The sequence below is a fragment of the Crocodylus siamensis genome, chromosome 8 (assembly GCF_052110815.1).
Source record: "Crocodylus siamensis isolate JL-2025a chromosome 8, ASM5211081v1, whole genome shotgun sequence".
Lineage (NCBI taxonomy): Eukaryota > Metazoa > Chordata > Crocodylia > Crocodylidae > Crocodylus > Crocodylus siamensis.
This window is the reverse complement of record NC_143402.1, coordinates 77,635,234-77,652,739: the sequence shown is the minus strand read 5'-3', so window position 1 is coordinate 77,652,739 and position 17,506 is coordinate 77,635,234. Positions and strand designations below refer to the sequence as shown.

The window sequence follows — 17,506 nt, the reverse complement described above, 5'->3', positions numbered from 1 at the left end:
TGAGGCTCAAAGCCAGGGGTGTTATTTTAGGAAGCCGGGGCCTCCCTTGCAAAGCCTGAAGGCGCGTGAAGGAGTTCCTTGAGCTCCTGGCAGAGATTGTAAGGCAGCTCCTTCTGGAAAGGAAGCACCAGGGAGTCCCTGAAGAAACAGCAGTTTCTAGCACTGCTCAGGAGATGATCGGCACCAATTCACAGCCCACCAATTTGCTGTTCATCTTATCTTCCAGGGTGTGGCATCCGCGCCGGTCCATCTGTAACCAGAGCTCCTTTGTCTGCTATTCCTGCGTGCAGTCCCCTCCCCTGATAAGCGTGGCGTCCGCAGAGGCTGCAGCCGTGGGACGCTTCAGCAGCCATGCCCGCAGTATCCTCTGTTTCTGCCTCCTCCAAAAGGGTGCCTTGGTGATGCCCAGATGATTGCCTGTCTCCGGAGGCAGTAGAAGGCACGAAACCAAACAAGGGTGCTACTTGCATGGGAGCAGAGAGAGGACTGGTGCCTGTGAAGCATAGGTGGAGCTCATGATGCAACCGGAAGAGTTCATGGGAACCGATACCTTAGACTGAAAACCTTGCTGACAAGCCCAGACCTCTCTGATCCGTTGGTCTTGGGGCAGAGTCTGTCACGGGGAGGTAGACAGCACCCCGTTGCTTCGAGTGCTTGAAGCCTGGCTTGGTAAGCCAGAGGAGAACGCCTTGCAGGGGATCGCCCTGGAGAACTGAACCCTTCAGACCCCGCGATCGAGGGAGAAAGACTCTTTGATGCACTCGCAGGCATTGCTGGTGCGGGTGAGATCACGGGGAATTTAGCCGACTCCTTGAAATCTGTTAAGCCACGTCCACCGTTTAATGTACGTCCAGCTGCGCCTTGCCTGGGCGGGTGAGACGGAGCTGCTGCTCCTCTCACCTGTTTGGTGGTTAGGGGATTACCTCCCTCGCCTTTCCAGTCCTACACAGCCCTCATCATGGACTGAGTGGCGAGCTTCACAGTCAAGGGACTGACTTCCTAAGGGCTTAGAGCGAAATGATGATAAGCCGAGCCCTTCCACCTGCAGCAGATCAGAAAAGACCCCCCGGGGCTGGTCCTTTCCACGTCAGATCTGCTTTTTGGCTTTTTCTACTCTGGTAAATAAGAACCAGTTATGCTCGGAAAAACAGGATGTACCGATTAACCAATGCCTTCCCATATCCTATGGTTCAGCTGGAATTTGGGGAGGACAAGATGCCTGGTTTTATCGTGGCAATAATATTTGTATTGGGTTGTTAGCAGCGGCGACAGCCAACTCTCCAGAAGAAGCTGTTTTGGAAGGAGAAGTGCAAGCATCTGCAGACAGATGGGTTCAGAGCTGGTGGCCCCGGTCTGAGACTTGGGAGAGGCGTTGCTGTATTGCAGGGGTGGCTGTACGGCCAGGCCTCTCTTGGTCTGCTGTCTGGTACCATGTACACTGGCACAGCCTGTTTCACGATTGTGTTGTCGGCACCCCCACCTGCACTGGCCTGGGTGGGAGGGTGTGTGGACACCCAGCGGGACTAAACGCAAGACCTGTCAAGGGTGGATGAGCCTCCTGGGAGCCAATGGCCATCCCTACCTGGAGAGGAGATGGGCACCACTGGGTCACTTTGCCCGAACAATCACCAATGATGCACAGCATCCGAGGTGTCCCAATGGTCGCAGCAGCCTCGGGACCAACTTGGACTCGCCTCGGCTGCCTGGTTGCATGAATTTCGATGTCTTCATTTCAGGCTTCCTGGCTGGCTTCTGATTGCTGAAACGCGCTAATTCCTTGCTGTTCCCTACTTAACCCCGGCAGACTTTTTTTGTTGCGTGCTGTCGAGAACCTCCTCAGAAAACTTTTAAGCCATTTCTTTTATTTATGTATTTTTTATTATTACAGATGGCAAGATGCGAATGACAAAAGTGACACCCCCGCTTTCCCGGGATGACCTGGCGTGTCGATTTGCATGAACGCTTTTATGCTAAGCTTCTTAATTGGCATTGAAAATGCGTGCTTTGCAAAGCGCGATGTGACAGTCGAGCATTATCCAGCCTCGAAATGGCATGGGAAGCAGCTGACATTCGATCAAAACAGTTTCAGACGACTTCTTACACTTGTTTGTCAGCACCAAAAATTCCTGGGCGGGAGACGAGGGGTCAGGGGAGAGAATTCAATGCGTCTGAAATGTCAAATCTTCTTTAGTGCAAAGCGGCAGCTGTTGCCTATGTGGTGTCCAGGAATTTCTGCCCATGTCGTTTCTTGGCGCCACTTCGCCTTTTCTATCTAAAGGTGAACAGGAAGGCTCTCGCTCCTAATAGGTCTTTTATTATACCCCGGCTACCGCTTCTGCCCTTTTGCTGTCCCAGTCCGTGCTTGGGTTTTACTTCATCGGCCAAAATACAGGGTAGGGCTAGTCTTCGTCCTCCTGGAAACACAGGTCTGGGGGACTCAGAGCCTTGGTTTGTCAAATGAAAATGAAGGTTTTTCGAAGATGGTTGGAGGGTGGTACTGTATCGGCAGCATTGTGAAGCCTAAAACAGAATCATAGCATCCTAAAAAATGAGGGTTGGAGGGACCCCAGGAGGTCACATCTAGTCCAACCCCCTGCTCAAAGCAGGACCACCCCCAGCTACATCATCCCAGCCAAGGCTTTGTCTACCCAGGTCCTAAAAACCTCCAAGGATGGAGATTGCACCACTGCTCTGGTAGCTTGTTCAGGCGTTTTACTACCCTCCTAGTGGGAGGTTTTTTCCTAATATCCAACCTCAACTTCCCGTGCTGCAGCCTGAGCCCACTGCTCCGTGTCCTGCCATCTGCCCCCACTGAGACCAGTCCAGCTCCATCCTCTTTGCAGCCCCTTGCAGGGAGTTTGCTGTCAAATAAATCTCTCTGCAACAGCGTCGTCTTCCCTCAGCAAACTCAAGGTTTTGGGGATCAACCTGCAGGGGTTGGGGACAGGATGGGCTTGAAGTAGCTTCTTTTGGCGCCCTTTAATATTCTCGTGGTAGCGGAAAGTCGCCATGGGGCTGCCTTGTCTTCCCTCTGAGTGAAGGCTTTGATGGGCGCACCTATTGAGCCCTCAGCAGTGTTTAGCAGACAGGCTGGCACTAAATTAAATTGAAATGAAACCCCCTGGGAGAGGTTGAATCTGCATCTTTCCAGCTGTTCTTGCATGGGTGGAGAGGTGGGGACCTTTTTCAGGAGTAAACCTGCTGTCTGCCACACTGACCTTGGCTTATGCTTTCTGACCCTCAGACAAAGGTGAGAACGGGGAGCCCTACCAGAGGAGGAAAGGAGGGGGATCTGTCCAGCCAGAAGAGCCGGCCGCTTTCCTGACTTCCAGAGATGCCGCGCCGACGCCGGGCTGCAGCAGTTGGAGGCGGATTATGCTGCTGATCCTGGCGATAACGATACACAATATTCCTGGTAAGCACCCTCGGCGTAGCATCCTCTGCTTGAAGATGGCTTGCGCGGCTGGCCAGGGGGCAGTGAATCGGTCGTTTCCTTGGGCAGGGTTTTGCTGCTCCCCTTTTTTTTTGGCTCATTACAAAAGCATCTAGGTACCTCGCAAATGAAACCCGCTGTGTATTGTCTTTAGTTTGGATTTTCGCGTCAGTCTTACAAAAGCCTCATCAGCACTAGGAGGGTACAGTTTTGCAGGAGAAGTGGCTACCGATGCAATATTGTGCCCTCAATTCCCTTGGTCTCACAGCTGGCACAAACTTGAAGTGTTTAAAAAAAACCCCCAAAACCACAAGAAAGGAGGTTAAATATCATGAGTTTTTACACACATTGAGCTCTTATTACTATTTTGCCATCTGGTCTTTGTGCTGAGAAGGGGTAATGCTTTCAGGCAGTAAAAAGATATTTTTTTTAAAAGAAAAGCAGAATTGCTTCAGAATCCCACCGCTCCAAGAGCTGCGGCTTGACGGTGAGTATTGCAAAACTGGGGATAAGTTTTTGAGATGTGGTCTCACTGAAATGCTTTCCAGTCATAGATTTCATAGATTTTAGGGTCATCTATGAGATCATTGAGTCCGACCCCCTGCCCTGGGCAGGGAAGAGCGCTGGGGTCAGATGACCAGTGCTGGAGTCGGGCCAGTCCTGTATGGTGATGCAGGTAGGAGAGGGGGATCCTGCTTCCCTTGTTTTCCTCCTCTCACCTGCTTTTCCCTTCAATTTTATGTTTTTTGCTTGGGGCAGGGATAGGACGAAAGGCCTCTGTGTGGTTTTGACCTTTGGGAACATGGGATACTTCGAGGCCCTTTGAAACAGCGTGTTGGGGAAGGCATGTGACGGTGCCACCCTCTTGCACGCAGGAGGCGAAAGCGGCTGAAATACAAAAGCCTCTCCCTTCCCGTCAGAGCAGAGAGTGCAGACGCACCTTCACGTTGTTGTGGGCACTTTGATTTTGATTGCGGCTTCTCCTTCCTGCGTGGCGGGGGCAGAGCTGCCGTTTTCTGTTGCATCCCTGGACGCATCTCCTTTCTGTCGAGTCTTGTCAGAAGGCTCAAAACTCCAGGGCCTTGGTCCTAGTGCTTGTAGCACCCGCAAGGGCAGTCAGGACCCAGCCGTGCACAACAGGATAACAAGAACAGCAAAGCGACGGTGGCTTTGGGGCACGTCGGTGTGCACGCAGGGGTGTGTAAGCCGATGTGTTTTCCTCTGTTTGAATTCCAGAAGCCGCCGTCTTTCCACCCTTGCTATTACCTGCTTTGCCCTTGGCAGCAAATTGCTTCTTTTCAGGCTGGAATCAATTTTCCCCGCCTCGCCTTGGCAGTGGGCTTCGCTTAACTAGGCTTTCCATTAACACGAGCAGGTGGTGCCGTAACACCTTGCTGCCTTCTGCTGTACCTTTTGTGGCTGAAATCAAAGGGCTTTGCCCACAGCAATTATCAGTGTGGCCTGACATCTCTTCAGCCACGTCTGCACTGGCAAAATCCAGGCTGCCTTTCTAGCCGTTGTCAAACCTTGGAGAGCTGCCCCATCGCCAAGCCGCAAAGGAAGGCAGGGTCTGGATTTACCTTTGTCTTCGTGCCCGGCAAACCTGCTCTCGAAGGGCTGAGGTTCTTTGGAATTGCTTGAAAATATAGATGTGGATTTTTTTTTCCCCCCTGTCATCAAGTGGTTGCGTTCACCCATTGTTGTTGCACAAATGTTTCTTTGATTGCCACTGGGGTGGGTTCAACTTTCAGGTGCAGCTAATCCACCCCCCTCTGCTATCGAGTGACCGAGGAACAAATCAAACGTCTGCTGCAAATAGAGCTTTGTGTAGTGCCGCGTTAGGACTGACACTTTTGAACCTGCAGAAGCTGAGACTCTCTGAGTGGTAGTTCTCCTAGGAGCTGCAAGCCTCATGCGTGCAAGAGATGCGTCACGTCTCAGTCCCTGGCACGGGGTAACGAGGCTGCTGGCACAATGACCGTTTAACAGTGGGAGCTAACTGACTGATGGGAGGAAGGAAGGGAGGGAGCACGTGCTGCATGTTGAAGCCCTTTGGTTTGGTTTGGGATGGATAGGCATACAGGGCTAGGTCAGTGAGGCCGGTTCAGCAGTGCTCATAGCTCGGTGGTCCATCAAGCTCTCGTAGAGGAATTTGCAAGAAACTTTGCAGTAGGGAGGATCCCATGCCTGTGGCTGACAGGCCCCAAGCAGGGCGCTTGATCTGAATCTCTTTCTGTGTTTCAAGCCCTGTGTGTGCGTGCATGTGCGGTAGGTTGCCGAGATATTTACTGGTACAGTTCAGGGCATTATGTGTTCAACTATTCTCCCTCTACCCTTTCTGTGCATTTTCTCATGCTCTTGGCCATTCATCCCTGGCGGCAATTAATTCCACAAGCTAATTGCACCTTGTTCCTTTCTAAAGGTATGTGTTTGATTTGCTGCCTTTCCCTCCTTTACCTCCAATGGAAAGGCAGTGTCGGGCCCTCTGCTCCCTGCAGAGACCTCTGCTTATGTGCTGCTCTTTGGCCCTCAACCAGCGATGGAGTTGGAGAACAAGGTACAAACACATGAGAAGACAGCTGGCTGTGATCAGACCGGTAATGAGCTATCGACACACTCCATATCAACATTGAAACAGCCCGGGGGAGCATGTTACCCCCGTTCAGTCGTGGGAGAAGGGGAAAGACTCCCTTTGCCCTTCGTACCATCTTCCGTCTAATCTGCCTCTAAATATCGCCGGTGGGTTTCATTGGGAGTTTCCGGGGGAGGTTTTTCTCTGCAGAGGATAACATGATAAAGAGTTAATTGTTGGACTTGGCGACTGAAAATAATTAGGGCACTTGTAGAAGCGTGCTCCTTCTGGGGCCCCGGGTTGCCAAACTCTCACCCAGGAGGAACAGAGCTGTTCATTGCTCTCTTCTAGCCTGCGCTGCTTCAAAACGTTGAGTCCTTGCTCCGTCTTTCCTTTGTGCCTGTGCTCTTAGCCGCTCCCGTGGCCCCTGTCCAGCAAGGGAGCGTGCGGCTCGGCAGCGTCCCTGATTCCCGCGCTCGGGCTCTCCGCGCCTGTCTCTGCCGTAAGGACAGTTGTCAGCCAGATGCCCGAGCAGAGCAGCAATTCCTCTCGTCCCGCTGGTGATGACGGCTGCCACAGATGTTTTGAGGGATCTGCAGAGCCCGTATAATTGATGATTATACAGCAACATCCCTGGAGGAGGAAGCTCCTTCCTAAGCCCAGATGGCTGACTCGCCTCTTGACGCACAAAGGCTCATATCCCTCGTATGCTTTCAGCTGCTCTAATATATCGGTGGATGTTTTTCACGTGAGGGTCTAATCCTGCCAATATCTAGTCGTGGATTTCTAGTGATTTATCCAAACTAAAGCTTCAGATTAAAGGAATCTAATTTTTACTGCTTCTGTATGCTCACGGCAGAGACCGAGCGATAGGAAGGCTAACATAAAAGACATGAGGCTGTGGAGGTATATACAGGGCGATGGGATGGGGTGATGGCAAGGTTTCACCGGCGTGACTTTGGCACGACTGCTTTTAAAAATGGGCTTATTCGTGAACCCAATGCCAAAAGGTCAAGCAGGTTTTGGAGAGAGAATTTCAGGGGGAGATGTCTGCCTTTCCCACTCGAAAAGCAAGCAGGACTTGTGGCAGAGGTGCCCTCCTTTTATTAGACCAACTAGATTTTTTGCAAAAAAGAATTGTTTTAATTGCAAGCTTTGGGGTACGAACACCCTTCTTCAGGCCTAGGAGAAAAGACTGCAAAAGTTCTCCTGGGTAGAAATGAAGCTCATATTTCATAGGAGAGTTGACGGTGTGATTAAATCTCCAGTTTGGAATAGTTCATTTTATATCCAGATTGGATTTGCAAAAATCTAGTTGGTTTAATAAGAGATCACTTGTATCATGAGTCCTGATTGCTTTTGCCACTAGACTAATATGGCTACAACCCTGGATGCCTTTCCAACTCCAGGCGGCCAGGCATCAAAAGCTGGCTGCGAACAAAGAGACGTGCTTGAAAACCGTTAGATTGCAAAGGAGGATGTGGATTCCTTTTGTGTGTGGTCTTGGGTGGCAATATTTGGGCTTCTCATCTTCCAGCTTTGCTCTTTGGGTGGCAGATGAGGGGTGGAAACCTCCCCTGCTTTCTAAATAAAATCAGAGGTTCTCCATTAATAACCTGACTCCAAGTGTGTGGGTGCATGCTTGCGTGTTTGCATGTGCGTAAGGGGGAGAGGGGCTTTTAGGAAAAAATACCAAATATGCTGAGAGTTGCAATAAAAGCTGGAATTTGGCCCCAGTGATTTCCAGGCTGCTGTAGCCCATTTCCTGCTGAGGTCGGGGGTCTGACCACTGCTTCCCATGGCGGCAGAGAGAGCGAGGCCAGTGCTGAGCCCTCTCGAGTGTCCCGTGCAAAGTCTCCTCCGCTGTGTTTGTATGGCCGATCTCCGCTGTTCAGGAAATGTGGCACTGGGGGAAAGGCCTTTCCATCTCTCCAGCTTCTTTAATTCAACTTCTTCCCATCTGGCAGCATGCTAAGCTCTAAAATAAAAAGTATGGGTGCTTAATTGAATGGGAATTTGTCAAAATAGGGTGGGGGGTTCTGGTTTAATAGATAAGGGAGCACTTGCTTTCTGCCTGCGGGAAATGGATTTTAATTGGTTCTAATTATTGCAGCTAATGAAGAGAAATCCGGTGGGGGTGCATCTGTCATCTCTGAGAATAAGGGGCTCTAAGGTGATGTATGGGATAGGGCAGAGTCTTTAGGGCTTTTTTCTCCAGGTTGCTAAGAGGATCGTGCCCACCAGGTAGATTTAGAGTGAAGTTTATTGTGGGAAGCCCCAGGGAGGTGTGATCCTAGACCTGGTTGTGCTTTGTATGCACTGAGCAAACTCGGGACAAAAGACCATCCCCGCTTTAAGGTATTTGCAACCTAAATATTTGTTCTGCAAAAATCTTGTTGGTCTAATAAAAGATATCACCTCTACCATGAGCCCCAATTGCTTTTTCAACCTAAGCACAGGCTTTTACCCCGGCTGCCTGCCGTTACCCCTTAATCCCATTGCTTGGGGCTGGCTGCAGACATGGTGTAACCGTGCTAGCCCAAATGCTCTGCAGCTTTGCCTCGTGTTTTAACTGTTTGTTTGCAGTCCAACCTGTGAGGGAACCAGCCTGCCTTTGGGTGCTGTTTGCGGGGAGGCTAGCAAAAAAGGGGTGCTGCCCTGAGCGGGGCATGTCCATGCAGCACCCCTCCACTATTAATTAGCACCAGCTGGTTGCACCAGTTGATGCTCGTCAGCTCCTGCTTGTAGCAGTTGATGCTGGTTGCGAAGATGACGGCTTTAAACACATCAGAAGAGAAAAAGGTCACTGGAGCTTGGGCCGAGCCCAGCATAATTGCATTTTATCCCTCGGATGAAGCTGTCAGGGCTCACAAGCAAACGGGACTCCTGCCTGGATCTGCCTCTTGCCGTCTCGCGGCGTCAGCCGGGGAGCCAGGGTGATGTCTTTACCGTCGCTGAAGAAACAAACCTTTGTGATGGAGCGAACGGCACGTCGTGCTGAACTGCAGGTTAATGACGGTAATCTCACAGTTGCTGGCGAGCGCTCCTGGAAGATGCTGCTCTAACCTTTCTTTGTTCCTGTAGAGCACAAAGCCACCCTCAGACAATTATAGGGGCTCCAAAATTATCTCCAGCCTCTTAAAGGTCACAGCATCAAAGTTTAACATTTAGAGCGGCGAGGGAGGGCAGCGCCCATGGGCTGCCGCTGGTTCAGCTCAGCATGTGGGTTGTGTTTGTCCTGGGGTCTAAGTCCTGCTGCTGAAGGGGGAGGTTTCCTTGGCCCATCACGTACCGCTGTAGGCAGTTGCACGTAGCCCAGTCTCATGGCCGGCTCCCTCGATGTCGGGCTGGAAGATGCCTCTATGGGCCGCAGCCTCAGTGTTTATCAGCGAGGCCGTGTGCATGCCAGACTCTCTTCCAGGGGAACAGGTCCTCATTTTTTTTGCAGGTGGACGTGCATCTTTTTATTAGCATCGGTTGCATAGTGAGCCAGCGGAGCAGCCTTTCTGTGCGGGGCCTATCAGCATACAGGGGTATCGGACCCCTTTGCAAACCTCATCTCCATTAGACTGGAAGAAATGGAGGCAGTGGAGGTGGGGGAGCAACTTGTGCAAGGTCTGTCCTGAAGCAGGGGGTATGACCCAGGCCAGGGCTCTGTTGACTAGGCCACGTTGCTGGTTGGCAGCATCCGAGGAGGAGGGGGTGATGCAGTAACACTGGACCCCCTCCAGCTCTGGGGTTTCTGCCCCTCTCTCTCAACAGGGCATCTCGATTGTGCACATCTGCTCTTTTGGGATCTCAGAGCTTCTTGTGCATGGCAGCCACTTTCAAGTTGCAGCAAGGGGGGGTTGAGGTTGGATATTAGGAAGAACTGTCTGATGAGGAGGGTAGACGAACACTGGAGCAGGCTCCCCAGAGGGGTGGTGGGCTCGCCATCCTTGGAGGTTTTGAAGACCCGGGTAGACAAAGCCTTGGTTGGGGTGGACTAGTTGGGGTAGATTCTGCTTTAACCGGGGGTTGGACTAGATGTGACCTCCCGAGGCCCCTTCCAATCCTCATTTTCTACGATTGTATGACCTGTAGCACTGCTATGCATGCTGGAGGCTGTGGTAGGACGCAAGTGGGTAGCTGCAGACAAGCGAGCCAAGGGAGGGGAGCGTTGCAGTCTGGAACCAAGCTTTCCTGTCTGTTCGCAGGGTGCTTCTCGGGTAGGGACAGGGATCTACCCAGGACTTGGACCTGCCCTGGCGGCATCAAAGCTTAAAGCAAAAATGAGGTTAGATCCCCACCGATGTTCTCTTGCTTCCTTGGGAAAGCCTCGACTCCCCTTTCTCATCGACGTACAGGGTATCAGACCCCAGAGTCTCTCTCAGCAGTGCCTGTTATCGCAGCTTGGTTTTGATGAGGCCCCTTCCTACAGTGCAGGGTTTGGAAACATTGTAATGTTCTCCCTTAATTATAATCCTTTAAGTGGAAAGCTTGACATTATAATTAGTGCAGTCTCCGGCAATGTAACAACCCTTTGGTTTGCCTATCGTGTTCCCAGGAGTGTGCAGGAAGCCTTGTCAAGCTGCTTTGTTTTGGCTGTGTTGCAAATTGAGAGGGTTGGGGCGGGAATATGAACCAAATGAATTCTTCGTGGGATTTGTACCTGCAAAGCCAGACTCCTCTGTCTGTCACCTATCCTCTCCACGAGTCACCTTGCCAAGCTGCACCGCGGCCCGCGGCAGTAAGAGAAGTGGTTCGTAGCCAACAACTACCATTGTAGTATTGAGCAGGGGACCTCTGCAGAGGTGTCCCATCTCCCCTCTCAAGTGGTCCTTCCTTCCATGTTACAGATGTGGAAACAGAGAACAGGGATGTGCTGCAAGCCCCTGAAAGAGCGGAGATTGGAACCGAAGTGTCCGGGTCGGTCCTGAGGTGCAGGTTGAGCAGCGATTCGGACCTGAGCGGAGTTAGGTGCAAAGGAGCCTGGAGAGCTATGGATCGGTTTGGGGTCGGCGTCCAGACGGCTTAGCCCTGGTGCATTTCCTGGTCCATGAGGGCAGAATTAGCCCCTTTTTTCCCAGTGGGGTAAAGCTTCTCCTGCTGCCCGGGCACAGGGGAGAAGCCCGAGGTTCAAGCCTCCTCTCAGCTGTCTCTTTTGGAGCAGACAGGTCGGTGTCGTCTTGGCTTCTTCCGAGGGAAACTGCAAGGCACTCTGCTCCCAAGTCACTCTTTTTGAGTCTGGGCTTTCCACCAGCTGCGACTGTCCATTCAGCCATAGGTGCCTTCCCAGAGCCCCTCGTACTCGGGCAGGCACGGCTGCACAGAGCGGTGGCCAGAAGCAAGCACGGCGTGTACTCGCTCTGGCAGCTCAGCTGCTGTCTGCCCTGAAACGGCTGGTGGCAGAGGTTTCTCCATACGACCATAGGCCCTTCCCTGCAGACGAGACAGTGGACTCCCCCGTGTGCAGCCGGGATGGTCTAGTGCCGAGCTACCTGCTACTTAACAGCCAGCGACCTGACAAAGGTGATGCAAGTAGAGCAGTGGCGGAGGAGCTCAGGGTAGATCCCCAGCCCGAGCTCCTCGGATGCAGCGATGCCTTTCCTCCCGTTCATCCCGGAGAGAGAAGGCTTCTTATTTACTCTCAGCCCCATTAAAGGGCGAATGCATTTAAGTCTTCGCTGAGCGACTCTCTCATTTCAAGATAATCTACTCGAAGTAACTAATGTCTGGGCAAGATAATTGAATCGTGAGGCCTGCCTCTTGTATGCGTGCCATGTTTACTGGTTTCAGCAGGCTAGGGAAAGGTTTGTTAATTTGTTCCAGAGCTGGAATTGGCAATATAAAGAATAAATTGATAATGACAGGAGATGCCAAACTGTAGAGTAGTTCCTGCTAATTAATATTCATATATGCCGAGCTTAGCGGAACATTAATTATGTATTTAATCAGGCCCTGTTTATTCTGGTTTCTCTTTGTACCTTGGGCGGTTGTTATGGTGAGGACTTGAAATTAATTAAAATGTTACGGGTGTTCTGCAAATAACAATTAGCGAGGTGTAAATGGAAAGTCTAAATGGGGCTCCCTTCCCTTTGCTCTGATTTATCTAGATGGCAGGGAAGGTCACACGCCAGACCTCGGGGCTGCATCAGGCCCGCTGCAGGTCCCTCCGGACTTCCCACCTCCAACTCTGCCCTGCATGACGTGAGGTTTGATAATGGCAGCTGCTGCCAGCATCGCGCGAGGCACCGAGCGGATGCAGAGATGTGACCTGGTCCCTTCCCCCAGCTTCATTTCCCACCAGACCGGGTGTGAAGGGGAGACGCGGGAAGAGAAAGCGGGCAGCAGCCGCGAGCTCAGGTGGATTCAAACGTTAGTTTGGCCCCCGCGGCAGAGCCCGCAAGTCAGTGCAACTGGTCTGACGACCCCAGTGAGCAGTGTGTGAGTGAACGGCCCTTTCCTGGATGCTTCCTTAGCTGCTGCTTGTCATTTGGTTTTCATTTCATAATACTTGGCCCTTATCTTCTGAGTGCTCCACGGCCACGAACCAGCGAAGCCTTGTAACATCTCTTCCCCTTCCTCCGAGGTTGCTGCATACCTTCCCTCCACTCTTTTAAGGATGGGAAAAATGAACGCACAGGTGAGGTGACCAAGGACATCTGTAAAGTGTGTGTCAGGGCTGGGGTGGGACTTGCACAGGTAGCAGCTCATGGTCAGTCTAGAAGACCCCGTCTGTGTCTCTGTGCTGGTGCGGGGATGGAGGCGTCGGCAGGCGGCTTTAAGTGCGGTGCAGAGAGGGACCATTTTGGAGCAGGGCACGAAAACCGGAAGCACATCTTTTGTTGGTTGGTCTTTGTGCATAGAGGACTTGAAACCATTACAGGGATGGAGCGAAGAGGAGGCTGAGCCTTTGTCCACCCCACTCCAGGCTCACCTTTGCTCCGCCATACGTCTGGTGGCCGTAAGGAGGCAACCTTCCCATTTCTGTCTGTCCTGGTCTTTCAGGTCTCCGACTACTGAGTTTAAAAACCCAGCCATGCTCCTGGACTGGCCACTTGCTGCTGGCTGACGTTGGCTGGGCCCTCGCCGCCTCTCTCCGATCAGATTGAAACCCGAGGGGCTCCGACAACCTGCTCAGAGCCGAGCTTCATTCTGGTGCAGAAAGGCAGGCTCCAAAGGCAATAGCGACTGGATTAAAAAAGAGCCAGGCTGCATTATTTAAAGCTTTCCTGTTACCTGGATGCAGCTGGGAGGTTTTAAATGCAGCACAGTGTGCCCACAGCTCATGCCGGACGGGTGTGAAGAGGTGCCTGGCTTCTCGCCCGGGGATCCAAGGGGTCTGGAGCAGGAAGGGTTGGACCGGAGTTGTCTGTGGGGGTGAGTGAGGGGACCGAGGGGTATTTTGATGCTCGTGACGGCGGGCTGTCTGCATTGCAAGCGGCAGGGACGAGTGACCCTTGCAACCAAATAGCAGTTTTGCTGGAAGGGGACGCACGCAAGGGGAAGGATTGCCCAGTGGTTAGCGGGGGTGGTTGGACTCCTCCACTCCATGTTCAGGGCCATCGCTGACAGCTGATGAAAGGGAGGGGAGAGCAGAGCTGCGTGTCCAGGCAACAAAAGATAAAAGTACCGTGCAGCAGAGCTGCTCTGGGACCTTGTATGTGCATGGATTAAGGCCCTTTCTGTGCAGCAATTTTAGCCAGAGAAGGGCACCTGGATGCAGCTCATTTAACACAGTTGTGTAGCCCGGGACACGCTGTTGCTTTGCTCTGGTTACGGTGTGGTAACCTTCAGCTAGCTCGTGACTTGATTCAGGTAGTCTATAAAATTGCACTTGCACCGTGCCATTTTCCTAACTTCAGACGAACGCAGCTAGCTACCTCTGGGTCAGGAAACCGCCGTGGGATTAGCATGGGGACCCCTCGCTGAGCTATAGCGGTGTCGCCAGAGCCTGTGTGTCTGCAGCGGATGATGCCCTTGTGCGTGGGTGGGGCAGCGAGGAGAGAAACAGCTCATGGGCCCTTCGCGGAGACCAGCCGCAGGGAGTTAGGCACCGTGGGAAGAAGCTGTGTGCGCTCTCTTGGTGCACGCGCCCGCCCCTCCGTCCTCTCCAGAGGTGACACCGCTGGACCATCCTCCAGGTGCTTCTGCCTTGGTGATAGCAGTGGGCTTCGTCCGCCAGTGACTTTGGAGAGTGCCCTGTTGCTTGGAGACGAGAGGTGGTGCTTTGCAATGAAGATAGCGTTGCCAAGGAAACCAAGCCAGGAATTTCACTTCTTTTTTAACTTTTGTTGCGCGGGGGCTCGCACGCCGGGCAAAGGAGCGTGCTCCGAGAGCGGTGGCGCCGGCGCTGAGCCGAGCTCTAGGATGAACGAGCCTTTACCAGGTGCTGAGTTCAGAGCTCGAAGAGCGCGTTCCCGCCACGCCTGCCTCTTCCCAGTTACTGCCTCCCCTGTCAGCCCCACGGCCCTGCACCGTGTCCCTCATTTGGATCCTAGCACGTTCCTACGGCAAGCACCAGCCTCGGTGCGGGTGGGGAGGAAAGCAGATCAGCCCGAGCAGCTGAAGGAGGCCCCCCCGGAGGCGAGGGGAGGGAAGCACGGCTCGGACGTGGCTGCACCTGAAGTTTGCAGGCTGCTTTGGGGAGCTCCGTTTCTGCAAAGCTATTGACCTGTTCACGCCTCTTCTGTGAGAGGCTGGGGGTAAAGCAAGGGGCAGGGGGCATGGGGGGGAAATAACAAGGGGCTGAGAAATAGCATCCGAACGCGTGCCGAGGTTTTCCATGCCTTTGGAGCCGGTGAAATGTGTCGCTCCCGTGGAGGTGGGGAATGGAAAACCTTCCTGAGAGGTGGCAGAATGAGCAGGGGATCGAGCCGGCATTAATCCCCGGAGCAGGACCTAAGTGGGACCTCATGACGTCCCTCCGCAGAGGCAGATGGGCTGCAGCGGGTCTCTCCGTGCAGGGAGGTAGTGCCTCGTGTCGCAAGACTTCGGCCCTGCGGGCCCGGGGGCGGCGTTGTACAAGCTGGCAGGTTCTGTACAACTCTGTTATTCTCGGTCTCCCCCCTCCTCCCTTGCTATAATAGGAGCCCTCGGGGAGGATTCAGATGGCTTTGGCGAGCAAAGTACTCCGCGAGCTGAGTAAATGGAACATCTGCCCGGTGCCGCGAGAGCAACGAGACGCGTGCGCCCGTGTGCTGTAACCAAGAGTAACGTCGGTGCCCGCACGGGGAGGCGAGATGCTCCTCGTCTCATGAGTCCGGCCCCGATTAAAGGCTTCATCCTCATTGCAATGTGAGAGTGCACGGCACTCCCCCTTCCAGCATGCGCACCCGGGGCTCCACCAGCCTGCCTCCTCCTGCGCTGTAGGAGGGAAGGATTTCGCTCCAAAGGCTGCAGCATGAGCATGGGATGGAGGACACCGTGCAGGAGAAGAAATCCGCCCCCCACTTCCCTCCACGACCTGTGCTGGGAGAGCCCAAAGCTGCGGCTTCTCGCAGATGCGGCAAGTGCGTCCCCTAGGTAGAAAGCAATGAGGACTCGTGGTAGAGGCGATAGCTCTTATTAGACCAACTAGGTTTTTGCAAAAAAAAAAAAATCTTTTTTTATTGACCCACAGGTAGATACACTCGCATCCTCCCTTTCCAGTTTCTGTTGGAGGGGGCAGCAGTCCCAACATGAGTGAACAAAGCCCCTACACAGCCGATGCACATGTCCAGTCAAGAAAAAAGCACGTGCATGCCTTTTTTCTTTCCATTTTTTCCACCCCCCGTTCTCCTGATTGTTTGCAGTTGCACGGGGTGTCGATCGGGGACCGTGACTTCTCGCTGGTCCGTAACTTCGGCAGCTGTGCATCATTTGTGTCTTGGAAACGTGCTGAAGCTCTGAAAGCAGGCAACGGTGCCTTTTATCTGTGAAAAATCCCAAAATGGTAGGGTTGGAGAAGGCAAAGGAAGCCTCCACGGGCTTTCGGGTGGGTCCAGCTGCAACATCGGCATGGAAGGAAAACAGTCTGGCAAAAAGCACGCAGCTGATACGATCAAATCTATCTGCACAGTGTGTTTCCAGAGGAGGTGTTGGCAAAGGCCCTGCTCTGTTACACTGGGGGTGATCGTCGCCTGGCGAGGCTCGGGGATTGCTGTTGGATGCTGCCTTGCCTTCCTGGGCTCCAGCATTGCTTAACGGTTTTAATCTCATCCTGGGAGCATCCCATCAAAGCAAGCTGCCATGTGTTTTGGTTCTGATAAGTTAGGGCCTGATGTGCACTTCGTGCCAAGGCCCCTTTGTGCTGCACGGTGCTAAGAGGCCTCATTGCAAATGAGAACTTAATCTTCTGAGCTGCCATCACCTAGTTTTCAATCCAGGATTAAATGGGCCCAGGCAGGCTGAGAGAGGAAGTGTGAGAGCAGGAGAGGCTCCAGAATTAGTCTGATTTCCCCACTTCTCTGCAGTGAGGGGTCCTGAGTACCAGCTGGAGAATTATTCCCCTCCATCCCCCTATCTGCCAGCCCATCTGCCAGTACACATCGTCCATCACAATAAATTGCTGGCGGTGTACGTGCATCTATGCATTTGGATGGTGCGCGATAAGTCATCCAGGATATTTGTTTCGGGCTGCAAAGGAAAGGCACGTTTTGGCTGTTCTTTGTGAAATGAACCGGGGAGCGGAGGGGTTATAGGCAGGCGTTAATGGTACCCTGGCTGTCTGACCTCCCTGTTGACATCCGAGCAAGTGCCAGCTGGTAAAGAAAAACAGCATCGCTGACAAGGAGGGTGGGAAGAGAGCTCGGGAGGTCACATCTAGTCCAGCCCCCTGCTCCAAGCAGGATCATCCCAACTACATCATCTCGTCCAAGGCTTTGTGAAACTGGGTCTTGAAAACCTCCAAGGACGGAGCTCCCGCCGCCGTTCCAGTGCTTCACCACCCTCCTGATGAGACAGTTTTTCCTAATATCCAACCTCAACTTCCCTTGCTGCAGCTTGAGCCCATTGCTCCTTCTGCCATCTGCCCCCACTGAGAGTGGTCCAGCTCCATCCTCTTTGCACCCCCCTGCAGGGAGCTGAAGCTGCTGTTCAGTCCCCCTCGGTCTTCCCTTCTGCAGACTCAATCAGCCCAGTTCCCTCAGCCTCTCCTCACCAGTCCTGTCCCTTAGCCCTCAAACCATTTTCCTTGCTCTTTGCTGGACTGTCTCCAATTTGTCATCCTTTCTGTAGCAGGGGGCCAAAACTGGACACAGGACTCCAGACGTGGCCTCCCCAGTGCTGCATAGAGGTAAGAATCACTGCCCTCGATCGGCTGGCGACGCTCCTGCCAACGCAGCCCAGGATGCCCTTGGCATTTTTGGCAACACAGGCATGCTGCTGGCTCCTGTTCGGCTTCTTGTCCCCTGTAAAGAAATCGGGTGTTCCTAGAAGAGAGCGTTGCAGGACCCCAATAGAAAAGGGGCCGTGTGCTGCAGAAGTGGTGGAGAGAAAAGAGGGGGATCGCTCGTTGGCTGCAGCCGTTGAGTCCCTGC

General features: G+C 53.1%; 1 protein-coding gene across 3 annotated transcripts in view; it reads left to right on the top strand.

The window, feature by feature from the left end:
• SLC39A11 (solute carrier family 39 member 11) overlaps nucleotides 1-17,506 on the top strand; it is a 319,790-nt gene that overhangs the window by 117,465 nt on the left and 184,819 nt on the right. For all 3 annotated transcript variants that reach the window (XM_090061273.1, XM_090061271.1, XM_090061272.1), the window contains exon 7: nucleotides 3,245-3,415. In XM_090061273.1, coding sequence (XP_089917399.1) covers nucleotides 3,245-3,415 — 171 coding nt within the window. The remainder of the gene's footprint in view (nucleotides 1-3,244; nucleotides 3,416-17,506) is intronic.